The sequence below is a fragment of the Myotis nattereri genome, assembly GCF_964212035.1.
Source record: "Myotis nattereri genome assembly, chromosome: 1".
Taxonomy (NCBI): domain Eukaryota; kingdom Metazoa; phylum Chordata; class Mammalia; order Chiroptera; family Vespertilionidae; genus Myotis; species Myotis nattereri.
The window spans coordinates 58,398,169-58,424,992 of NC_138075.1; the positions used below are offsets into that span (position 1 = coordinate 58,398,169).

Below are 26,824 nucleotides of genomic sequence, written 5' to 3' on the forward strand. Positions count from 1 at the left end.
CCTCTGTTGCAGACTCCTCCCCAGCTCAGGCCCTAGTTGGGGCTTGTGCAGGAGGCAACCAGTCGATGTGTTTCTTTCACATCAATGTTTTTCTCTGTTTTTCCCTCTCCTACTCTCTTTAAAAATCAATGGAAAAATATCCTCAGGGGAGGATTAACAAAAAAAATAATAATCCTATCTAATAATAGACAAACATGGTAATTGACGTACCTTCGCTACGCCTCCCATGGGCTAATCAGCACGATATGCAAATTAACTGCCAACAAAGATGGCAGCTAATTTGCATACTGAAGGCAGGGTGGGACAGCACCATCCCGCCTGCCCCGCCGCCACCCGGGCCTTCTATCTGCGACCCGGGGTGGTGGGCGTCCTGTGTGCGACCCGACCCGGGGCGGCCAGGTGGGGCAGCAGCAATCCGTTGGCCCGCCCCGGTGTCCCATGTGTGACCCGACCCAGGGTGACGGGGTGGGACAGTGTGACTCCTCTGTCACCCCAGCTTCCTCATCACAGCTCCCTTGGGGGCCTAAGCCTTTAGTTGGACATCCCCCGAGGGCTCCCTGGCTGCCAGAAGGATGTCTGATTGCAAGCTTAGGCCTGATCCCCCTGGGAGTGGGCCTAAGTCGACAGGTGGACATCCCCCAAGGGGTCCTGGACTGAAAATGGGCGCAGGCCAGGCTGAGGGACCCCCACTGAGTGCACAAATTTTTGTGCACCAGGCCTTTAGTAAAAAATAAAATACTGTTGTGATTGTAGTCTGTTCAGCAGTGGCAGGGAAAATAACATTTCCCTGATTAAAAAACATAAAATTAGTTTTGGATAATAAAATTCAAGTTTTGCAGTTCTATTTTAAAATTATGGCTGTATATAAATAAATTATTAAGTAAATTAAATAAATCTTAAATAAATTATTTCACTGTTGAATACTCTATAATATGTTGAATATTATAAAGAGAGAGGGAATTACGATTTATTAATATTACTGTTCAAGAGGTTAATATATAACTTGCCCAAGGTCACACAGCTTTGCATTGCAGATTACTTTCACAAAAGGCCACTTTATATACTACAAAGAAACCAGAAACAGCAATCAGAAAGGATATATGCACCCCTATGTTCATAGCAGCACAATTTACAATAGCTAAGATTTGGAATCAGCCTAAGTGCCCATCAGCAGATGAGTGGATTAAAAAACTTTGGTACATCTACACAATGGAATACTATGCTGCTATAAAAAGGAAGGAACTCCTACCATTTGCAACAGCATGGATGGAGCTGGAGAGCATTATGCTAAGTGAAATAAGTCAGTCAGAGAAAGATAAATATCACATGATCCCACTCATTTGTGGATTATAATGACCAACATAAACCGATGAACAAAAATAGATCCAGAGACAGAGAAGCATCAATCAGATGCTCAAACCTCAGAGGGAAGGCAGGGGAGTGTGGGGCTAAGGGATCAACCAAAGGACTTGTATGCATTCATATAAGCATAACCAATGTATACAGACATGGGGGGGATGAGGGCATGAATGGGAGGACGTGGGGGGTGGGGGGCAATGCGGGGATAAGGACACATTTGTAATACCTTAACCAATAAAGGAAAAAATAAAAAAAAATTTTAAAAATAAATTTCTTTTTACTTAGATACTGTATGTAATGGAAAAGGCCTTGGACATTTAACTTTAAATCTTCTTTTTACCTTTTAGAATGAAAATAGTTAAGAAAAAAGGATGGAAATTATTCAAATAAATTTAATATAGGTCAGGTTTGTGGATTTTATACTTTATGTAATTTAAATTTGTTGACTTTATGGGAGGTATATCTAGTTTTATTTTATACACTAGAGGCCCGGTGCACAAAATTCATGCGGGGAGGGGGGGGTGTCTCTCAGCCCGGCCTGCACCCTCTCGCAATCCGGGACCCCTTGGGGGATGTCTGGATAGGGCCTAAACTGGCAGTTGAACATCCCTCTCGCAATCTGGGACCGCTGGCTCCTAACCGCTCACCTGCCTGCCTGCCTGATCGCCCCAACCCCTGTGCCTACCTGCCTCATCACCTCTAACCACTCTGCCTGCCTGCCTCATTGCCCCTAACCACTCGCCTGCCTGATCACCCCTAACCACTCTGCCTGCCTGCCTGCCTGATTGCCCCTAAACACTCTGCTGCCTGCCTGATCACCCCTAACCACTCGCCTGCCTGCTTGATTGCCCCAACCCTTCTGCCTGCCTGCCTCATCACCCCCAACCCCTCTGCCTGCCTGCCTGATCCACCCCTAACTACTAGCCTGCCTGCCTGATCACCCCTAACCACTTGCCTGCCTGCCTGATGGCCCCTAAACACTCACCTGCCTGCCTGATCGCTCCTAACCTCTCTGCCTGCCTGCCTGATCACCTCTAACTGCTCGCCTACCTGCCTGATCACCCCTAACTGCCTCTGTCTCTGCCCCCACCACCACGGCTTTGTCTGGAAGGTCATTTGGCTGTACAGTCTAATTAGCATATTATGCTTTTATTATTATAGATAGCACTTATTTCTAAGGTGCATTTATTTTGTTTTTATAAACACTCATTGAACATATGCATTCCAGCCATTATAGCGCTAAAGACAATTCCTGCTCTAGAAGAGTTGTAACTTCATGGGAGAATCAGATACATGAACACATAATAATTCAGTGTGACCAATGTTATAATGATAGAATGTAAAAAGTGCTAGGAGTGCTGCTAGGATGTCAGAAAAATCTTCACAGCAGAGGTGATGATTTAGCCAGATCCTGATGTAAGCATAGGAATTTGCAGGTGGAGAAGAGAGGAAAAGCTCTGTTAAGTATAAGAATGTGTTTATAGGCATGGAAAGAAGACTGAGAGAACATGCTTTGTTTTGGCAGGGCAAGCAGATATGGTAGAATAGATAGTAATTGGAACTATTGGAATTTTTCAGAAGAACAATATTTTGAAAATAATAGTGAAATATTTACATCTTTATTTTAGATCATAAGGTCTTAAGTTGAAGAAAATGATGCAGTGTTTGTGGATATTATTTTCAAAACATACCTTTGTCTTTTTTCTCTTTATATGTTTCAGCAACTCAAGTGTCAGTGGCTTAAAACTGGGCAGTTTTTTTTGAGTTCCGTGACGTACAATTTAGCATGGGACCCTCAAGGTATTCAGTAGTTCTATTTAGAAGTTATGAAAAGTGAATAATTTGTTTAAAATGCATGACTACAATGTGATATAATAAGAAAGTGATCAACTGTAAAATTTATTTTTGCTAGTGAACGAATGTACTTTTTTCCTTCTTGGTGCACACTGCTTTATACAGTGGTGAATTTACTCTTAGTTCTATGCTTTCCCCCTGCCTTTGAATATTGTATTTTAAGAGCAGTGATGATTTGTTTCTTTAGTGACCATGTACTGCATTTTATCCTTAACTGTATTTATTAAGAAAGAAAATCAGAAATTAAATAGGACCAAAAAAACTCCTATCTCATTTTGTTATTTGTATTTCAGGAAGTTATTCTCTTTAATTTTGAAAGATTAGAAACCTCTAATGATAATGGCTTTTGTCCCACTTAACAGTCACAATTAAATTAATTTTTATATTCCAAGTAGAAAAACAAATTTCATTAATTTTTAGTTATGTCTTACATCTTGACAACATCCTATGTGGTATTTTTTTGGGTCTCTTTTTAAAAAATTCTACTTTGCTGTTATTTTTTAAAAAAGATTTACCTGATATAAGCTCTTTCTCAGTAAAGCTTTTTGTTTGTTTGTTTTTGTTTTGTTCTCAAGTTTCTGCCAAGAACTACTCTTCCTTGTGTAGTGGAGTCTTAGAGCTTTTAAATGGATATGTCCCAAGTGTTTTGCTTAGAAAATACTGCTTATTTTTCACAATATAGTTTAGAAGCCCATGTGTATGTTCTTTCTCTAATTTTTGCTTATTCATCAGAACATTCTTTAATTTTCAGATAACAGATTGTTGACAGCAACTGATTCTATTCAGTTGTGGGCTCCTCCAGGAGGTGACATTCTGGAAGAAGAGGAAGAAATTGATAATAAAATTCCTCCTGTTTTAAATGATTGGAATTGCATCTGGCAGTGCAAGTTAGTATCTAACTCTGTTGTTGTGTTTGTTAACTTTTAAAAAACGTTGCCTAAAATATATTACCTTTCACAATCATCTTTATTTTTTGATGGGACCATTACATTTAGAAGCCTAGAGAGTAGAATTTTTCTAACCAAAAGTCATTATAATACATCCTTCAATCGTACTATAGTTGTTTGTTCAAGAAAAGGACTAAAATGTTTTCATAGTATAACCTCAGGACTTGGGTTGACAAGGTTGGTACATGGGAATTACCCATTATTGGAAGAGATGTGGATGGTGAGGGGGAAGGGAAGGATGCGATGAAAATTGCCAGCCAGTCTTTCAAGTGGAAGGATGGCTGAACTGTTAACAGTGTGGATTATGTGAAGGGGACCAACTAGCCAGGGCAGAGGATGACCTTAGTTTTTAACATGGTATATTTAGGATGTTGATGGGACTTGTAGGTGTGGATATAATTTATACATTTTAATTACACTTCTTTTTGGATCCCTAAAGTAAATTCTGCATTAGTTTTAATTAATTGTATTTTTAAGGAGGTGATATATTTTATTTTTAGAGTGTTGAAAACACTCTTGTTCTGATTATGTTAAAAATCTTATTTTGACCATCGTATATAATAAAAGGGTAATATGCAAATTGACCCTAATGGCAGAACAACTGGGAATGACCGGTCACTATGACGTGCACTGACCACCAGGGTGCAGACGCTCAACACAGGAGCTTCCCCATGGTGGTCGGTGCACTTCCATAGGGGAGCGCCGCTAAGGATGTCCGACTAACCCCCGTGGGGAGTGGGCCTAAACTGTTAGTCTCTCAGGCTGCGTGAGAGGGCGCAGGCTGGGCTGAGGGACCCCCTGAGTACATGAATTTTCATGCACCGGGCCTCTAGTTTATATATACAGTGTCTCAGATTTTTAAAATGTTAACTGTTTAACCTTTTTTTTTTGTAGAACTGCAGTATCTGTACATTTGATGGAATGGTCCCCTGATGGTGAATATTTTGCTACTGCTGGAAAGGTAAAGGACCAGACAAAACAGAAACAAAAGAAACAAGACAAAGATGTTTCTATTCATTCTCATTTTCAGTTTTCTCATCTGTAAAATTGGGATAATCTTACTCTTCAAAGCTGACCTGAGGAATAATAATAGATTTGTAAAAGATTAGGTATGTTTCCTGTAGGTAATAGGCAGTGGGAAATAATGGCTATTATTCTTATTTCACCTTTTAAAAAGTCTATATTTTTAAAAATTAATGTTTATCTTTGCAAAATAGCATGTGTGCATAATTTAAGAAGTTAACGAGTACCACTAGAATCACAATGAAAAGAAGCTCTCCTTCCTTGAGGCAATTATTTGTCAAATTGCACATTTTGGCACTTCCTCCCATGTTCCTAAATAACTTGCTTTTGCTCCCATTTCTTGATTCTTTTTCCTTCATTTTTATGTATCTCCTCTTGGAAGCTGAGACTTTAGTTCTCTAGCTGATGATTCTAACCCTCTCTCTACTTCTAGCATGTACATACATTCACTTCCCTTCCTCCTGTCTTCCTGATGTGGGTATCATAATTTTGCATAAATCAGTATTTATTGTTCACATTATTGATTGTGAAAAATATTCTTCACAGAATAATTACTTTGGTGTTAATAATTACTTTGCTTTACTATTTGCTTAGTTTTCTGCACACCTAATTCATCTCCTAAACCTCTGACAGTTTCTGAATCTTCTCTCATTACAACCCCACATAGGAGGTAGATACTGTTTTCTTTGCTCCAATCTGGGTTATGCTCTCCAAGTCTAAAGTAGCAGACCTGTAATTTTGGGGTTTTCTTTTAGCAGTCTCGGGAGATTGTCTTTGCCTATCTCCTTTGTTATATTCCCTGTTTCTTAGCATCATTTATCTTCCTCTCTCCTTGATGGAGATACCTTTAAGTAGGTTCCTTAGAAAAGTTGGAGGGGAAAAACATTTTGAGGCCTTGTAAATCTGAATAAATATTTCCTCGGCTTTTATGTTGATTTGGCTGGGCAGAGAATTGGGTTGAAAATATTTTTCCCTCAGAATTTTTTAAGTCATGGTTCTATTGCCTCTTAGCTTCCACTATTGCCATTTGAGAAGTACAGTGCCATTATGACCATACTGACCCATCTTCAGCTTATAGAGGTTTTGAGAATATTTTTTTTTATAGTGTCACATGTCTGAATTCTCAAATAATATAATGTTTAGTTCTACATAGTTTTGGATTTATAAAAATGATACCATATAATTACTGAAATACAACTTAAAGATATTAAAACAAAAATTTGTTATAATAGCCATAATGTACTTTTAAATTAATGCATTTAGTAAAAAATTACATTTAAAAATCACAAGTTAAAATTAAATTGTATTTTTATTATGGAATTAAAACTTCCATATTACACTTTATAAGGCAAGGATAAGTTTTCTAAGAACACCAGAATTTACTCAAGGCTTTTGGGTTAATCTCTATTTGTGGAACACTCAACTGTTTGGTGGCTGAAAAATTACTTGACACAGAGATAGTTGCTCAACAGTTGATGACAATACAAACAGGAAGAATGTACAACATCGTAGACAGAGAGACTGCAATCATGTGTAGTAGTTTAGCAGTAAACTAAGTAATAACTCACAATTTCAAAGTACTGAGGAGTATACAAATTATTTTGAGATATCTGCAGAACTATAATGTAATTTTAAGACATCTGTGATTTTTATTAGGGACAGTCATATGTACTGCTCATATTACTTTGGTTTGCTTATATCATAACTGAAGTTTTAACATTAGTGATTTTATAATTAACAATTATGAAAATAGAAACATAATTAAAAAAATTTTTTAGCCGAAACCGGTTTGGCTCAGTGGATAGAGCGTCGGCCTGCGGACTGAAAGGTCCCAGGTTCCATTCCGGTCAAGGGCATGTACCTGGGTTGCGGGCACATCTCCAGTAGGAGATGTGCAGGAGGCAGCTGATGGATGGTTCTCTCTCATCGATGTTTCTAACTCTCTATCTCTCTCCCTTCCTCTCTGTAAAAAATCAATAAAATATATTTAAAAAAAAAATAAAAAAAAAATAAAAAAATTTTTTAACCAAGGAGTCAGGATATTTTTGCAGTTGATTTTTAAGAGAGAAGTGGAAGGGAGGGAGGAGGAGGAGAGAGAGAGAGGGAGAGAAACATCATGTGAGAAAGACATTTTGATTGGTTGCCTCCTGCACATGCCCTGGCTGGGGAGGGCAGAGAGGGAATCTACGTTCCCATGACCAGAATCCAACTTGTGACCCTCCCTCGGAGCATAGGCTGATACTCTAACTACTGTACCACACAAGCCAGGGTGAAACATAATTGTTTTTTCCCCCCACTCAAAGTCATGGTAATTTTGGGTCTTAGTTTTCTTGATTTCTGAAAAGTAGACCCCAAAACAAGGATTAGAGTATAAGTAATTAATATGGGGAATGATCACAAAGAAATATACTGAATTTGAGGTTAGGAAGTGAAGGTGCTGAGGAAGGGTAGGTTGTAATGCAAGTGATTAATAAGGTTAAATCTCTGGGTGACTCTAGGAGCCAGTGTTCCTCACACATCATGTCAGTGTTTCTCATACATGTTCTTTACACACATTAGTCATTGATTTAGGGTGTTAATTCTCAGCTTTCACACAACTCCTGGAAAACCTCAGGCAAAGAGATGTAGACGCTGGAACTAAAATGCTAAGGCATGTGGGGGATCCAGTTGATATATTTTTATTAACTTAAATGAAAAAGTATATGTTTTTTATTGATATAAGGGAGAGGGAGAGAGAGATAGAAACATCAATGATGAGAGAATCATTGAGTGGCTGCCTCCTGCATGCCCTTTACTGGGGATTGAGCCTGAAACCCAGGCATATGCCCTAACCGGGAATCAGACCGTGACTTCCTGGTTCATAGGTCGACTCTCAACCACTGAGCCACTGGCCGGGCCAGTTGATATATTTTATATCTTGAATTCTATCCAATGGCGCCTTGGGTCAGAGGACCTCAGGCAAAGAACCTCTCGTCTAAAATTTGGGCATTTTATCTTTTATCTTCCACATTTAGGTCTAAAAGCCAGAGCTAATCTTAATCCAGGTGTTGGATATCAGAGCACCATATAAGCTAGGTTTGTATTTCAGTGAGAAAGTGCCTAGTACATTTGTGGGAATTCTTGAGGCATGTGTTGGGTGTGCATTCTTCCAGAAAAGGTATACGTAGCTTCTACCAGGCACCTGGGGGCACACCCAATTCAAACTAAATTCCCAGCTTGGAACTTCTACCACACAGTATGTGTTTGGGTCTCACAAGGCCTGTTTTTTGGTTATAGTTGCCCAGTGGAGATGGACCCTTCCTTACCACCATATCCCTTTTCTGAGAGTAGTTTTTCTTGATTTCATCCTTTCATATCGGGATAGTCCTTAGCAATTTGTTTTTGTTTTTGTTTTGGCATTATGCAGGTGCCTCTGATGTGACTTCTCACATTGCATGGACTCTGTGTGTTGTCTCTGTAGCTATTTAAAACCAAAGCTCTATGCCTCTGGGTATTGGTAGATTCCCTTATGATGACAGTCCACTCACCCACTTCAGTATTTGTTTACTGTGGATTCTTGCTTGAAAAGTAGATACAGTCAGAAGAGAACTTTGATAAGTTCCCACCACCTACTTATATTTGTTCGTCTCCCTACATTTGTGCCTATTTGTTCTGCCTTCCTTTGTGTTGCTGTGGGTAGACGGTCTCTTCTTTTATACCAGGCCAAATTTCTTCTCCTGTGTACTAGATGCCATTTGTTCTGCTTACTCAGAGAGATCACTTGTAGTGGTCTCCTCTTTTCTCAATTTTCTCTTCTCCTCTGGGTCATCACATTAGCATATGTTGAAGCCCTAGCCCCCAGTGGGATGATAATTGGAGATGGGGCCTTTGGGAGGTAATCAAGGTTGGATGAGGTCATGAGGGTGGCCCTCATGAAAGGAAGAGTCCCTTTATAAGAAGAGGCACCAGAGAGCTTGTTCTGTCTGTATCACATGAAGATACCACAAGAAGGTGGTTTTCTGCAAGCCAGGAAGAGAGTTCTCACCGTCACATGACCATGCTGGTACCATGATCTCAGACATTCAGCCTCTGAGAAAATACATTTGCTTGTTTAAGTCACCCAGTCTGTGGTATTTTGTTATGGCAGCCTGAACTAACACAATGTAGCAGACCAAATGTGCTATAATCTTGCCCATTTTAGAGCAAACTAACAATAACAAAAACTCCTGACCTTCTCCCTCAGCTTCTGCCTCATTTCCCCACCCTCCTTATAGCACCTTGAAAAGGTTGCTTATAGTTGCTGTCTCCAAGATTTTCTTCTCATTTTCTGTGGTGCCTACTTACCACCACTCCTCTGAAACTGTCATTGGTGAGTTCCTGTTACTGAATCCTGTGGTTAGTTCTTACTTAACCTGTTATTTTAGAGTGGAAAGGGTTGAAGGGGTGGGATGAGGGGAGAGAGAGAGAAACATCAATTTGTTGTTCTACCCATTAATGCATTCGTTGGTTGATTCCTTTCTTTGACTTGAAATAGTTCTTCATTAAATGCATCATACCAGTCTGAGCAAAATTCTCTTTCCTTGGAAAGAACAGGTCCACCTCAATGTGCACCAAATATTTTTAAGGAAAGTTTTACAGAAATACAAAATGTTATGAGTCAGACAGATATCAGTGATCTTATTTCCACCACATTTTTGCCACCTGCATGGACTTTCCTTATATTATTTAATTTTAATTTAAAAATCTGTTATCATCACTCTTAGCTGGGAATCAAGGAATGGTGATAGTAGATTTTTTTAAAAAAAATTTAAGGACTAATGTAACATAACATATAGTCATCTTTTGATAAATAGTTGATGAATGAATGATCAGAGGTAAATATGTCAGATAGTCTTTGCTTCTCCTTTTGTACCATAATTCCCTCTTGCAACGTTGGTTGATTCTTATATGTGCCCTGACCTGGGAACGAACCCGCAACCTTGGCGTATTAAATCAATACTCCAACCAACTGAGCTACCCGACAAGGGCCTGATTTTCTTTTTAACTCTCTGGCTGCCCATAGTTAATTTGCTAGTATCACCTTGTCTCCACTACTTTTGAATATTAGAATATCCCAGGGCTTGTTTCTTGGACCTCTTCTCTGACCATAAGCATTCCCTTGACAATTTCATCTTATCTCATAGCTTCAAATTTGTATCTATTGCCTGTACATCTCCCTTGATCTCCAAATACATGAGCAAAGGTAGGATTACAGTTGTGAGTACACAAAACAGAGTTTACTCTTGTGTTGTTGTTGTTGTTGTTGTTATTATTATTCAAATATATTTTTATTCATTTCAGAGAGGAAGGGAGAGATAGGAACATCAATGACAAGAAAGAATCATTGATCGGCTGCCTCCTGGATTGAGGGATTGAGCCCACAATCCAGGCATATGCCCTTGACCGGAATCAAACCCGAGACCCTTCAGTCGCAGGCCGATACTCTATCCACTGAACCAAACTGGCTAGGGCTATTCTTGTGTTATTATTTATTAATTAATTGTATTATTTTCATACAAACAGCTGTAAACCTATTTTTGCTTACCCCTGTCTATAGCTCACACACCTGGTCAAGTAAATATGTCTAAAATGGAGGGTTCTCCACCCTCCGCCCCCAGTCCACTTCCCTGATAGCTCTACCTTCAGAATATATCCACAGTATGCTCGCTTCTTTCCATCTCCATTGTTATAATCTGATTGAAGCTGCCATCATTTATCACTTGTATTATTGTATTAAATTATTACTTGGTCTTCCAACTTTTGCTGTGCTCCTGTACATTGCATTTTTAAACCAGCAGCTAGAGCAGGGGTGGGCAAACTTTTTGACTCGAGGGCCACAATGGGTTCTAAAACTGAACCAGAGGGCCGGAACAAAAGCATGGATGGAGTGTTTGTGTGAACTAATATAAATTCAAAGTAAACATCATTACATAAAAGGGTACGGTCTTTTTTTTTTTTTTTAGTTTTATTCATTTCAAATGGGCCAGATCCGGCCCGCGGGCCGTAGTTTGCCCACGGCTGAGCTAGAGGGATCTTTTATTTTATTTTATTTTTTTAAAATATATTTTATTGATTTTTTACAGAGATGAAGGGAGAGGGATAGAGAGTCAGAAACATCGATGAGAGAGAAACATCAATCAGCTGATGCACACTCCCCACTGGGGACGTGCCCTTGACCGGAATTGAACCTGGGACCCCTGAGTCCACAGGCCGATGCTCTATCCACTGAGCCAAACCAGTTAGGGCAAGAGGGATCTTTTAAAAATACAAGTCAGATCATGTCATTCCTCTGTTCAGAACTGTGCTAAGGTTCCTCATTTCATTTAGCAAAGGCCCAAGTCTTAATCATAACATACCAGGCCCCATGCAGACCAGATCCCCCATTACTCGTTTCATCTTACCTCCTGTTACTCTTCTTGCAAACTTGACTCCAGCCACATGCTCATGTTTTTTGTTTTTTTAAAGAGGTCTTATTCACTCTACCTAAAAAATTCCTTCCCCCAGAGACCTGCATGTCACCATCTCAGTGAGGCTCTCCCTAAATACCCTCTTTATTTTACTTTTTGATATGATTTTATTGATTTCAGAGAGGAAGGGAGAGGAAGAGAGAGAGAGAAACATCAATGATGAGAGAGAATCATTGATTGGCTGCCTCCTGCGTGCCCTTGACTGGAATTGAACCTGAGACCCTTCAATCTGCAGGCCAACACTCCACTGAGCCAAACCAGCTAGGGTCCTAAGCACTCCCTTTAAAATTGCATTCTGTCTCTCTCTGTACGTTATGTTCCCTTTGACTACCTTAATTTTAACTTGTAGCATTTACCACTAGGAGTCTGTATTAGTTTTTTTGTTATGGCACAAATTACCACAAATTTAAAAGATTAAAACCACACATTATCTGAGTTTTTCTGGGTTAGGTGTCTGGGCATGGCTTAGCTGGGTGCTATGATCAGGGTTTCCAAAGGCTGCAACAAAGGTGTCAGCTGGGCTGAATTCTTAACCCTGAGGCTTGCCTAGGGCGGAATACTCTTCCATACTCCTCAGGTTGTTGGCAGAATTTATTTCTTTGTGTGAGTGAGGACTTGGCCTTTTGCTGGCTGTTGGCTGGAGCCTCCTTCAGGCCTGAGGCTGCCTGCAGTTCCTTGTCACGTGGGCTTCCTCTCCTCTCCCTGTTCCTCTTCTTCTCTACCTCTGGCTTTCCCTCTCCCCACTGGCTTTCCTTGCCCTCCTCCTCCCCCTCACGAATATAAAGCTACCTAAACAATTTGGCAAGGCAGAAAGTAAGGAACCAAAGGAAAAAAGTAGAAAATACAGATTAAAGTAAATAAATTAAAAGAAAAAAATTAAATTAGATTTTAAAAACAAACACTGAAAATTTTGATAAGCCAGTTCAGTCACCTCCAAATTAAAAAATTGGATAGAATGTAGAGCTACAGAAAGAATTTTTCACTAAGTCTGAAAAGCAAGGTTAATAAAGCTAAAACTGTTAGGAGAATTATAGGAAAAAACTAGGCAGTCCCCTTTAATCTTTAAAAACTAGTATCCCATTACTATTAAAACTTTACCATGAAAAACGCTTGCCTACAAATTTGTTCTTTTTTGCTCATATTCCTTAGGGTTACCATATGCTCATGAATGATTAGTAAAGTTAGTCATTCTTTGATTTAATGAGTCCATAGTAGGTAAACCATGATGATTTAGTATAGGACCAATCAGTGTGCCCAGAAAGCTATTCTAGATTCATACTGGAATGCAGCTTTATAATATTCCTGGTTAGTCATTGCTCTGACATCAGCTTTGACATTGTTGTGCATGCTGTCGTGTATCATTTGAAGCATGTGTTCCTACCCTCTTCCAAATAACATTAATGGGCACTATGATTATAGGCAGGTATTGTATACACTTACATTTTCCTTAAAAGATGTACTTTGACATATATATCGTATGATATCCTCTTTATCATGGAACTAACTTGTCCAAGAAAATGTATTTCAGAATTCTAGTAATCTATATTTGCAAGGATACAAGAATCTATCACAGTTGTATTTACATCATGATAGACTCTTAATATGCAATATATATTTATATGTATATATACTTTGCTGCTCTCTATTTGATAGCGCATTTTTTTAAGGAAAACTAATTTGAAATTTTACCTGAAATTAACCTCCATGTGTTTGGCAAGTATTTTTTTGAACTCCATCACATATCTGGAACTCTTCTATGTGCAACCTCCTGATGAAGAGGACAGACAAGGTTCCTGTCCTCATGCAACATAACTTGAGGAAAGACAGAGAAAATATTGTATATTAATAAGTGCTATCCAGAAAATTAACACAGGATGATATAGTGTGACTTGATATCTGTAAATGACGGAGATCTTTATTTTTTTTTATTTTTAACTTTTATTGATTTCAGAGAGGAAGGGAGAGGGAGGGAGAGATAGAAACATCAATAATGAGAGAGAATCATTGATCAGCTGCCTCCTGCACCCTCCTCCCCCACTGGGGATCGAGCCCACAACCTGGGTATGTGCCCTTGACTGGAATCGAACTTGGGACCCTTCAGTCTGCAGGCTGAGGCTCTATCCACTGAGAAAAACCAGCCAGGGTGGTGTCAGTGACCTTTACAGAGGTTTTTCTGGGGAAATAACTTTAAACTGAGAACTGAATACTAGGAAGAAGGAAACTGTGAAGTTCAGAGGAAAGAGTACTTTTGGCCAAGGGAACACCATGTGCAAGTGCTCTGACATAGGAATTAATAGGGCTGTTCAAGAACAACAGAAGACTGGAGTATAGTGACTACGTCAAAGTTTGAGATGCTTCCAGGTAGGATGTAAGTGGGACTTTCCTGGAGAGATCAGAGTTAGAGATAGAGAGTTTAATTCATTAGCCAAAAGACAGTGCTTAAAGTTATTGGTCCAGATGAAATTAACTAGGGAGAAAATGTGTGATGGAAAAGAGAGTGGGGCTCAGGATGAAGTCCCAGAATGCCTGAAAATCAAAAGTGGGGAAAAACTGGCGAGAAGCGTACAAAGGATGCTGAGAGGCAGGCCCACTACGAAGGAAAACCAGCAGAGAATGTGACATGAGGGAAGTCAGCAGGGAAAAAATTTCAAGAAGGAGAAAATAGTTATAATTCTGTCAAATGATCTTGAACAGCGGTTGCCAACCGTTGGTCCGTGGACCACTGGTGGTCCGTGAGGTCTGAAGGATTGGCAACCTGGATCTAGAATACATGGGAGAACAGTGTGAACCTGTGTAAATAGGATAGGCTACCTGTTTGGCACAAGTTAAAATATAAATATAACCATTTTTAGAATCATAGGATTGTAGTGGTCTTAGAGGCCATAGAAAGAAGCTGAGGTCTTTGGGAGGTACTTTAAAAACAGTTGGAGAAACTAAGATGGCGGCATAGATAAACACCGGGAAATAGTCGCCTCCCACAACAATTGAAAATTATCCCAAAGGACGGAGCAAACATCGTCCAGAACAACAGGAAGGCTGGCTGAGTGTAATTTCTACAACTAGAAGAAAAGAAAAGCACACTGAGAGCCAGAGGAGCTGCGGAGGCTGAGTGCAGAGGTACGGCGGCGGCTTGCGCGCGCGGAAAGGGGGTGGCACCTGAGGACGCGGCTGTCTTTTTGAATCACAAGCTCCCGACTGCTCTGAACTCCCGTTCTGGGAAGTCTCTGGGGACCCAGGACTCATACGGGGAGAGGCTGCTCTGTCAGGTGGCAGCGGGCGAACTTGAGGGCGGATTTCCCTCAGAGGTGCTTGCAGCCGTTACGGGACACTGAGACGCGCGACTCCAGGCGCGGAGAATCAGCCATAGCCTCTTTCTCCGCCCTTTTGACTCCCTGAGACCCCGCCCCACCCAGGCTGCAGCAGAGGCTTTTGCATGTGAATATACCTAACTACAGCCCAGCCAAGCAGACCCGGAACTTCCAAGAGAAGGCCCAAGGCCCCGCAGCGGCTTGCATTGCTTCACAGCTGAGCCTCTTCGTGGCGGCTCCGGCTGTGTGGCTTCAGGCAGGGGCTGAATTAGCACCTCCTTAGATCCAGGAGCCACTGTACGCAGTGGTCAGAGGGGGACCATTCTCCCACTTCAGACACAGCTGCTTCCCACAGCCAATTGGCCTGGAGGTCAATTCCTCCCAGTGATCCTACATCAACCAAGGCACCAAGAGTGCACCAAGAGTGTCCACCCCAGGTAACTGGGGAGGCTGAGCCACTGGGCCCTACAGGACACCTGGTGCGCAGGGCCACTCTATCAACACAGGGAAGCAGCCAAAATGCGGAGACAAAGAAACAGGTCACAAATGGCAGAAATGGAGGAAAGCAAACGACTGGATATAGAGTTCAAGGCCACGTTTATAAGGTTTTTCAAGAATTTTATGGAAACCGCCGATAAATTTAATGAATCCCTCAAGGAGTATAGTGAGACCATGGAGGACATGAAAAAGGACCAACTAGAAATTAAGCATACACTGACTGAAATAAAGAATAATTTACAGAGATCCAACAGCAGACAAGAGGATCCCAAGAATCAAGTCAAAGATTTGAAATACAAAGAAACAAAAAATACCCAACCGAAAAAGAAAAAAGAAAAGAGATTCCAAAAATATGAAGATAGTGTAAGGAACCTCTGGGACAACTTCAAGCGTACCAACATCAGAATTATAGGGGTACCAGAAGGAGAGAGAGGGCAAGATATTGAAAACCTTTTTGAAGAAATAATGACAGAAAACTTCCCCCCTGGTGAAAGAAATGGACTTACAAGTCCAGGAAGCGCAGAGAACCCCAAACAAAAGGAATCCAAAGAGGACCACACCAAGACACATCATAATTAAAATGCCAAGAGCAAAAGATAAAGAGAGAATCTTAAAAGCAGCAAGAGAAAGACAGTTACCTACAAGGGAGTACCCATCCGACTGTCAGCTGATTTCTCAACAGAAACCATGCAGGCCAGAAGAGAGTGGCAAGAAATATTCAAAGAGATGAATAGCAAGAACCTGCAACCAAGATTACTTTATCCAGCAAAGCTATCATTCAGAATGGAAGGTCAGATAAAGAGCTTCACGGATAAGAAAAAGCTAAAGGAGTTCATCACCACCAAACCAGCATTATATGAAATGCTGAAAGGTATTCTTTAAGAAGAGGAAGAAGAAAAAGGAACTCTTACCATTTGCCACAGCATGGATGGAACTGGAGAGTGGATAAATACCACAAGATCTCACTCATTTGTGGAATATAATGAACAACATAAACTGATGAACAAGGACTGATCCAGAGACGGAGAGGCTTTGATTGGACTGTCGGGCCTTGGAGGGAAGGTAGGGGCAAGGGGGAAGGATCAACCAAAGGACTTATATGCAAGCATATAGGCCTAACCAATGGACACGGACAACGGGGGGGGAGGGGATGAGCGGGGGGGCGGGGGGGTAGAGGGTACACATATGTAATATCTTAATCAATAAGAAAATTAAAAAAAAAATAAAAACAGTTAATTACTCGTGAAAGATGGTCGGTATTCATTGTCTGAATATATTCTGAATATTTGAACTTTTATCCTTAATGAATCTGAAAGAAGCCTTTGTACTTCCAACAAAAATAAATAATGAGACTAAAAGCACATCCTTTTAAATGGGGCAACTAGATTTTAAGCATCATTTTTTTTTTATTCCTGTAATTTTATTAATAATGCATAAATCACTTATGGATAGGCATCACCAACTTGACTAACCTATCTTTATTAGCTATTCTGTGGAAGAAGTTTTTATTTTTATTTTTATCTGACTCAATTAATGCCTGTTCATAAGCAGGTTAAAAATGTCATCTTGGATCCCACATTTACACAATATATTAATCTAACTTATGCAGACAGAATACTTTTATTTTAAAAACCTTAAAAATGTCACTATTCTTCAAATTTTAAAACACTTGCTCAAGTTGCTTTCTAGGTTTAGAGGCACAGAGGGCTGACAATCAAAGAAACAATAAATAAAGTTATCTGTGAGGCTGTCCATCAGTTCTTTTTTGATGGCAGGGGACTCACACTAGTGCATAAAAAATAAAATTTAGAGTGAAAAAAATACTTTTATTTCTTAAATTTTTATTCCTTAGTGTCCACATTAATAAATCTTAAAATCTATGTAGATTTTAAGTATCTTAAAGGCAGTTCTGTTTGTATACTCCGTCTTCTTTTTTTTAAAAATTTTTATGGCACACAACCTTAGCCATTGATTTTTTTTTCCATTGTATTAGTCATGTTTACCTAGCTTCTTTTAAAAAATTTATTTATTTATTTTTAATTGATTTCAGAGAGAGGAAGAGAGAGGGAGAGAGGGATAGAAACATCAATGATGAAACAGAATCATCCACTAGCTGCCTCCAGCATGCCCCCCACCGGGGACCGAACCCGCAACCCAGGCATGTGCTCTGACTGGAATTGAACCATGACTTCCTGGTCCATGGGTTGATGCTCAACCACTGAGCCACACCGGCCGGGCTACCTAGCTTCTTATATTCAATTCTCCTAAGACTAAGTGTTTTATAATATTTACGGAAAGATAAGAATGCCTTACTTGTAAAGAGGATTCATAAAATGTGTCATGGATTTAAAAAACTTATTTCCTTACATTTTTTATAAGATACCACATCTAATTAAGATCCTCTTGATTAAGAGAACAGAAACTAACTCTGTAATGTTGGCATTCTCCCCACCTCCCCACACCCCCCCACAATCTGTTCTGCTTCTGTTAATAAAGCCAAATCTGTCTGCTTTGATGAAACAGATGGTAACTGTGTGATCTGCCACTAGAAGGCATTTTCCACCGCCTCCACTACATATGACAGGGTTTCAGTTCATGTTGTGGGACTCAAATCTAATTACCTTCAGGATTTTTAATATTACAGTTCATTGAGCACTTTCAGTGGTAAGATCTATTTTTTATAAGTGTGATAAATTTTTCTTGGGCTTAAGAGTATTTTAACTTTTTATCTGAGCTTAAAGTTTTACTTATTAAAGAAACTTTTATCTTCACAAGATATATGATTAAATCTTTGGGTGAAGAATTATTTTGCTTGCTTATATTATATATAGGTGATTGCTATGTCAGTACATCTGTATTCTAAAGGTGATGTAATTTTCCATTGTATGAATGAATGTACCATAATTTAGTTTAACCACACAACTACTAATGAACATTCAGGCTCCAATTTTTTCTGTTGCTATTAAAATGAACATCCTTACATTAATCTTGTGCTATTTCCTTTTTATAATGAATTTTATTGAGGTAAAATTAGCATAAAGTGTATTTTAAGTGTATAGCCCAGTAAGTTTTGACAAATTTATAGATCCACATAATCACCACCACCATCAAGTTATAGGACATTTCCATCATCTCAGATGGTTTCCTTTTATCCCCAATTAATTCCCTCTCATCCCTAGTGTCTGATAATAGCTACTCTGTTTTCTATCATTATTGATTGACTAGCGGCCCGGTGCACGGAATTTGTAAATGGGGGAGGAGGGTCCCCTCAGTCCAGCCTGCATCCTCTCCAATCCAGGACATCCCTCTCACAATCCTGGACTGCTGGCTCCTAATCGCTCACCTGCCTGCCTGCCTGGTCGCTCCTAACTGCTCCCACTGCTGCCTGATCACCCCTCCCTGCCTCTGCATGCTGGCCTGATCACCCCTAACTGCCTCCCCCCCCCCCCCCCCCGCTGGCCTGGTCGTCCCATGCAGCCTGCTGTTTAGTCGTTTGCTCATCCCTCACCCCCCTGCTGGCCTGGTCACCCCCGCAGCCTGCTTGTTCAGTCGTTTGGTCATCCTTCACTAACCCCCCTGCTGGCCATGTTGCCCCATGCAGCCTGCTTGTTCAATCGTTTGGTCGTCCCTCACTAACCAGCCCGCCGGCCTGGTTGTAGGCAGCCATCTTGTGAGGGTGTGAGGGTTAATTTGCATATTACCTCTTTATTATATAGGATTGGTCTTCTTATAGTTTTATATAAATGAAATTATATAGTTTGTATTCTTGTGTGTCTTGCTTCTTGCAGTTACTGTAGTTTTAGATTCATCCATGTTTTGTGCATCAGTAGTTCTTTTTATTGCTGAGTTATATTCTATTATATAAATACTAGGGGCCCGATGCACAAAATTTGTGCACAGGGGGTGGGTCCCTCAGCCCGACCTGCACCCTCTCCAATCTGGGAGCCCTCAGGGGAGCCCTCTCCAATCCGGAAGTTTCTGTCTGTCTTTGCAATCATATGAGCGAATTGTCTGAGACCCCAACCCAGTTTGGTTTGGTGCTCACAGAATAATAGAGGTCTTTTTTTCCCTTTGCTCCATTGGTGGAGGAGATTTCCTAGAAGTTGCAGGATATCTTCCTTTAATTTTTCCTAGACACTCTGCCTTTACTTATGTCTCTCACCTTTGCTTTCCCTCCATCCCCTACCCGCAATAGTATCTTGCTCCAGGCCCACTTTGCTCTAGTGTCTAGGAGATCGTGCAATGTGTCTGCCACCAGAACTACAATTCCCAGCATTCCTGGTGCTCCCTGCGCTCTTGGTTTTCACTTCCAGTCCAGGGGCTGCAGAAACGAAAAGGCTAGGAACTTCAGCCACCCCCAGGCCGGGCTTACAGGACCAGACACTCAGGTGGCGTCACTGGGACCCCAGCCGCTCAGCGCCTGCGCTTGTAGACCCGGAGCGGCGAGAACACCCTCCCAGCTGCTCAGTGCCTGTGTGTGTGCGCACTGCCCACAGGTCCTCCATCTTTGTTGGGTTAATTTGCATACTTACTCCTGATTGGCTATGGGCATGGTAGAGGGACAGTCAATTTACATATTTGTCTATTATTAGTATATATATCACAATTTGTTTATCCATTTACCTTTTTTCCTCATCCTCACCTGAGGAGTGAGGATATTTTTCCCATTAATTTTTAGAGAAAGAGGAAGGGCCGGGGGCGGGGGGTAAGAGAGAGAGAAACATCCATGTGAGAGAGACACATCGATTGGTTGCCTCCTGCTTGAGCCCTGACCAAGCCTGGAATTGAACCTGCAACTGAGGTACATGCCCTTGACAGGGAATTGAACTGGAGACTCTTTGGTCCGAGGCAGACACTCTAACCACTAAGCAAACTGGCCAGGGCTATCCATTTACCTTTTGAAGGACATTTGGGTTGTTTGGAGCTTTAGGCTAAAATGAATAAAGCTACTATGATCATTTACTTGAAAATTGCTTTTCATTTCTCATGGGTAAAAAAATACCTAGCAGGGGAATTGGTGGTCATATGGTACTTTACAAAAACGTGCCAAACCCTTCTCATGTTATATCATTTGCATTTCTACCAACAGTGGAATAATTTTAGTTGCTCTACTTTCTTCCCAACAATTGGTATCATCAGCCTTTTTTTTTTTTTTTAAATCCTTACCTGAAGATATGTTTTCATTGATTTTAGAGAGTGAGAAGAAGGGAGAGAGAGAGAGAGAGAGGGAGAGAAAGAGAGAAAGAAACATCAATCTGTTGCCTCCTGTGTGCTACCTGACTGGGGATTGAACCCACAGCCTAGTTATGTGCCCTAACCGGGAATTGAACCCGAACCTTTTTGGTGTATAGGAAGACACTCCAACTAATTGAGCCACCCAGCCAGGGCATCATAAGCCTTTTTAACATTAGCCACTCTAATAGTCGTGTAGTGGTGTCTTCTTATGGTTTTAGTATGCATTTCCCTGACTTCTAGTGATGTTGAGCATGTGTTTACTGGCTATTTGTATAATTTCTGTGGTAAAGTGCTTATTTATCTTTTGCCCATTAAAAAAATTGGGTTAGTTTCCTCATTATTATTGGGTTGTAAGAGTTTTTTTGTATATTCTTGTATAATTGAAAGATCAGTGCATTGCAGATGTTTTTTTCAAACTGTGACTTGTCTTTTTATTTTTTTAAACAGTGTTTGTCATACAGAAGTTTTTAATTTTGAAGAGGTCTAGCTTATTAATTTTTTGTATTGGTTTGTGTTTTTTTGTGTTCTAGATCTAAGAAACCTTTGTATACCTCAAAAGTCACAAAGATATTATATTATGCTTTCTTTTAGAAGCTTTATGATTTTGAGTTTTATATTTTGAGGTAGTTTTTTGTATTTGATGTGAAGTTAATTTTTTTCCAAATGGATATCAAGATACTACAGTGGCATTTTTGAAAAAGTGCATTCTCCATTGAATTATCTTTAACTTTCTTGAAAACCATTTTTTTTTTATAAGTGTGTGGTTCTGTTCTGGCCTTTCTGTTTTGTTCCATTGATCTGTATATCTATCCTCATGCTAATGATATGCGGTCTTGATTACTATAGCTTTGTAGTAAGTTTTGAAATTGGGTAGTGTAAGTCCTGTAACTTTCTTTCAAAATGCCTTTGGTAGTATTGGTCCTTCGATTTGCATACAAATTTTAGAGTAAGCATGTCAGTTTTTGTGAGAAAGCCTATTTTGATTTTTTATTACGTTTACATTGGATCTTTGTAGATCAGTTTGGGAAGAATTGACATCAGTACATTTGGTCTTCAGATTCATATTTATTTAGATTTTCTTTCTCTTAGTAATGTTCTTTAGTTTTCACTGTACAAATCTTGTACACAACTTATTAAGTTTATTTTTCTAATGTAAGATATATTTAAACAAGTTACATTTCCAGTTATTGCTAATGTCGAGAAACTAGAGGCCCGGTGCATGAATTCATGCACAGGCGGGGTCCCTCAACCTGGCCTGCAATTGGGCCGATCGGGGCCATCTCACCCAGTCCCGATTGGGGCCGATCAGGGCTGGCTGGCCAGGAGGAGGTACTGCGGGAGGTTGACCAGCCACGGGAGGTTGGCTGTGGGAGCGCACTGACCACCAGGGGCAGCTCCTGCGTTTAGCGTCTGCCCCCTGGTGGTCAGTGCGCATCATAGCAACCAGCCAAACATCCAGTCATTCGGTCACTTAGGCTTTTATATATATAAACAGATAGAATTTATATTTGAATTTGGATCTTTAGTCTTATGACCTTGCATATCAGTTTTAGGCTTTTTTTGTAGAGTCCTTAGGATTTTTTGAATAAAGACAATTTCACTCTTCCTTTCTAATCCATATGCCTTTCATTCTCCAATCCCCCCCCCCCCCCTTACCCAATTTATTTCACATTCTAACCTGTAGTACAGTGTTGAGTAGAATTGATAAGAGCAGACATCCTTGTATTGCTCCTGACTTTATGGGAAAAGCTTTCAGTGTTTCACAATTATATGTAAGTTGTAGGTTTAAAGTAGATGTACTTGAACAAATTGAGAATATTCCTTTCTGTTCCTTTTGCTGAGAACTTTTTTAAGATTCTCTCTTTATCTTTTGCTCTTGGCATTTTAATTATGATGTGTCTTGGTGTGGTCCTCTTTGGATTCCTTTTGTTTGGGGTTCTCTGCGCTTCTTGGACCTGTAAGTCCATTTCTTTCACCAGGTGGGGGAAGTTTTCTGTCATTATTTCTTCAAATAGGTTTTCAATATCTTGCTCTTTCTCATCTTCTGGCACACCTATAATTCTGATGTTGGTACGCTTGAAGCTGTCCCAGAGGCTCCTTACGCTATCCTCGCATTTTTGGATTCTTTTTTCATTTTGCTTTTCCGGTTGGGTGTTTTTTGCTTCCTCGCATTTCAAATCATTGACTTGATTCTTGCGCTCCTCTGGTCTGCTGTCGGGAGTCTGTATAATATTCGTTATTTCAGTCTGTGTATGCTTAATTTCTAGGTGGTTCCCCAATATACGATCGAGGGTCTCATTAGTTTTCTTGTAGATCTCATTAAGTTTATCGGCGGCTTCTAAACAGTTCTTGAGAGACCTTAAAAGTGTGGTTCTGAACTCTATATCTTCCATTGACAATTTTGTCCTGTTTCTTTGTCTCCGCATTTTGTTATGCTTCCTTGGTGCACCCCCTAGTGGTCTTTGTTCGCAGTCTTATAAACCTTGATTGTTGTAGCTAATACCAGGGAGGGTTTGACCTCCAGGCCAAGTGGCTATGAGAATCAGCTGTGTCTGCAGTGAGAGAACTTCTGTCCTCTAGGGAGGTGCTAATCTAGCCTTTGCCTGAGGCTATCCGGCAAATGCCTCTGTGCAGGGCTTGGGCAGGGCGGGTCACACAGGATCAACAGGGTGGGCCGGAGAGAGAGCAGTTATGGCAGCTCTCAGTCCTGTCCCCAGGGGCTCTGCCTCTCTGAGTCCCAGCAAGGGCTGCAAACCTCGGAGAGAAAGCTGCACTCGCTCTGACCGAAGCCAGACAGTCCCGCTTCTCCCGTTTGAGTCTGGGTCCCTAAAGACTCGCCTGTATCTGGAGCTCAGAGTCTGCGACTCCCTCCCGATTGAAAACGCCAACCGCGCCCTCCGCACCTCAGAATTTGACTTCAGCACTGCGCCTCCTCTGAGTGTCCGTATGCGTTTCTCTTTCCTCCTAGTTGTAGGACTTCCACTCAGCCAGCGTTCCTGTGGTTCTGGGTGATGTCCCTTCCGTTTTCTGGTTTCACTTTTGAAGTAGTTGTTCAAAGCAGCAAACTCCGGTGTTAACCTATGCCGCCATCTTGGTCCTCCCTGGTTTTTTTCTGATTAAAGAAAGCACATTCTAACCTGGTTGGGAGTTGTGCAAGCAGGACCTGGGAGCTCACCTGGAAATTTGGCCCATCTGCCTATTATCCTGGAAAGATTAACTACCTTGTTGCAGAAACCAGAGGTGCCAGGCTTTTACGAGAACTTTTTTCCTTTATAAATTAGTGTTTACTTTTGTCACATGCTTTTTCTACATATACTAGAGGCCTGGTGCATGAAATTCGTGCCCGGGACTGGGGGGCATCCTTCAGCCTGGCCTGCATCATCTTGCAATCTGGGACCCCTAGGGGGATGTCAGGCCTAAACTGGCAGTTGGACATCCCTCTCACAATACAGGATGCTGCATGCACAGTGACCATGCTTTTCATACAGATGAAAGGCATCTTGCTGTTGTATGGGCAGCTACATTTTTTGCCCTGATTATAAAAAGTAGTACATAACATGATCCTTCTGAGGCAGTAGTACCATTTTCCCCATCATATGGGTGGAAAAACTGAAGCAGAGAGAAGTAAAGTAATTGGCTTTGTCACACAGTTATAAGTGTCAGAATCAGGACTGATCACAAAATGTTCAAGCCAGAGTCCATGCATGTCATTGCTGCATCATCCTGTTTTTTCAGTGTTGGAGTAGCCTTGCCAGGTTTTAATTTTTAAATCTAAGAGACTGTTCCCAATGTCTAGGATAGGGTCCCTAGGCCTGGCTGGTAATCAGGGCCATCTATGGGGTGACTGGTGGGCGAGGCGATTGGAGGGCCCCCCACTGACACCTGCCTTGGCTGGCAGCCTGTCGCCGCCCACTGGCCGGCCCTGCCCCGCCCCCCAATTGCCACCGGAAGTTGCCTCCCTGTCTGGGAGCAGACACTCCTGCATTGAGCACCTGCCCCCTGGTGGTCAGTGTGTGTCGTAGTGACTGGTCGTTCTGCCGTTCGGTTGATTTGCATATTAGGGTTTTATTATATAGGATAGTTGATTCTTGAACAACATGGGTTTGAACTTTGTGGGTCTATTTATATGTGAAGTTTTTTCAATAAGTACACAGTTGGTCCTTTTTATTCCCTGGTTTCACCTCCACAGATTCAATGAACTCCAGATTGAAAATATTTCAATCTGCATTTGTGAATCCATGGGTGTGCCTGGAACCAATATTTCACAGATACTGAGGAACAACTGAAGTTTTGGGGGAGTCAAAAGTTACATACCTTTTTTTAATTTTTTTCTTTGTTGATTAAGGTGTTACATATGTGTCCTTATCTCCCCCCATTCCCCCCCCCCCCACCACCACACACACACACACACACTCCCACTCATTCCCTCACCTCCCTGGTGTCTGTGTCCATTGATTAGGCTTATATGCATGCATACAAGTCCTTTGGTTGATCTCTCCCCCTTACTCCCCTATCTTCCCTCTGAGGTTTGATGGTCTGATTGATGCTTCTCTGTCTGATCTGTTTTTGTTCATCAGTTTATGTTGTACATTATATTCCACAATGAGTGAGGTCATGTGATATTTATCTTTCTCTGACTGGTTTATTTCGCTCAGCATAATGCTCTCTAGTTCCATCTATGCTGTTTCAAATGCTAAGAATTCCTTCTTTTTTAATGCAGCATAGTATTCCATTGTGTAGATGTACCTCAGTTTTTTAATCCACTCATCTGCTGATGGGCACTTAGGCTATTTCCAAATCTTAGCTATGGTGAATTGTGCTGCTATGAACACAGGGATGCATATATCCTTTCTGATTGGTGTTTCTAGTTTCTTGGGATATATTCCTAGAAGTGGGATCACTGGGTGTTAGGGGTGTTTTGGCACCTCTGACCCCCATGTTGTTGAAGGGTCAACTGTTTTGAGATAAATATATAGGCTTTCTTTTTATTTTGTTAATATGATGAATAACAATGATTATTTTTCAAATGTTAAACCCTCCTTGCTTTGCTAGAATAAACTCCACTTGGTTATGATTTCTTTTTAAATATACTGCTGGATTAGATTTACTAATAATTTATTAAAGATGTTTGAAACTAAAATGGTCTTACACAGTAAGTCCTTTTCCTCAATTTTCTGAAACAATTTGTGTGGATAGGTAAATGTTCGGTAAAATTAATGAAACCATTTGGGCCTAGGGTTTTAGTTGTAGCTTTAGTTTTGTGTTTTTGCTTTTTTAAAAGGGAAGATCTCAAATTGTGAATTCAGCATATTTATAATAGATATAGAGCCATTCAGGTTTCGTATTTCTTTGGTTAATTTTCAAAGTTGTCTTTCAAGGAATTTGTTCATTTAACCTAAATTGTTTAATTTATTGTGATAAAATTGTTCAAAATATCACCTCATCATTCTTTTCATGTTTGTAGGATCTGTAGTCATGTCCCCTCTTTCATTCTTGATAATGGTAATTTGTGTTTTATCTCTAAATATTATTTTTGATTACTCTAGATAGAAGATTATTAATTTTATTGATTTTTTTTAAAAAAGCTTTGAATTTGTTGATTTCTTTATATTTTAAAATTTTATTTCATTAGTTTCTGTTTTTCCTTACATGTGCTTACTGTGGGTTCACTTTGCTCTTTTACTTGTTGCTTCCAGTAGAAGCTTAGACCATAGACTTAAGACTTCTTTTTTGACACATTTCCTTCTAAGCACTAATGTAGCTGCAAGCCTCACATTTTGATATTTTGCTTTAAGTTTCTTTTAGTTCAACATATTTTAAAACTTCTCTTGTAATATAGAAGTGTTTTCTTTAGTTTTAAATATTTGGGAATTTTCTAGCTATCTTTCTGTTAATGATCTCTACTTGACTTTTGTGTGGTTTTTGAGTTTTAGGCAGTAACAGATGAAAGTGGGGAGGCTGGTAGGAATGGGAAAGGGTAAAATAGTACCTACTTGTGTAGGTCCTCTCTCTATCCTCTATGACTCCTGAGGGGCTCTGAGCTACCTCTACGGCTTTCATGGTACATAGTCTGAAACCATTGCCATAAATCAGTGATGGCGAACCTCTGACACGC

The 26,824-nt window shown here is 40.4% G+C and overlaps 1 protein-coding gene across 1 annotated transcript in view; it reads left to right on the top strand.

Annotated features, from left to right (window-relative positions):
- DMXL2 (Dmx like 2) overlaps positions 1–26,824 on the top strand; it is a 155,397-nt gene that overhangs the window by 37,585 nt on the left and 90,988 nt on the right. The window contains exons 4-6 of the mRNA XM_081109000.1: positions 3,081–3,159; positions 3,965–4,100; positions 5,055–5,121. Of these exons, the coding sequence (XP_080965126.1) occupies positions 3,081–3,159; positions 3,965–4,100; positions 5,055–5,121 (282 nt within the window). The remainder of the gene's footprint in view (positions 1–3,080; positions 3,160–3,964; positions 4,101–5,054; positions 5,122–26,824) is intronic.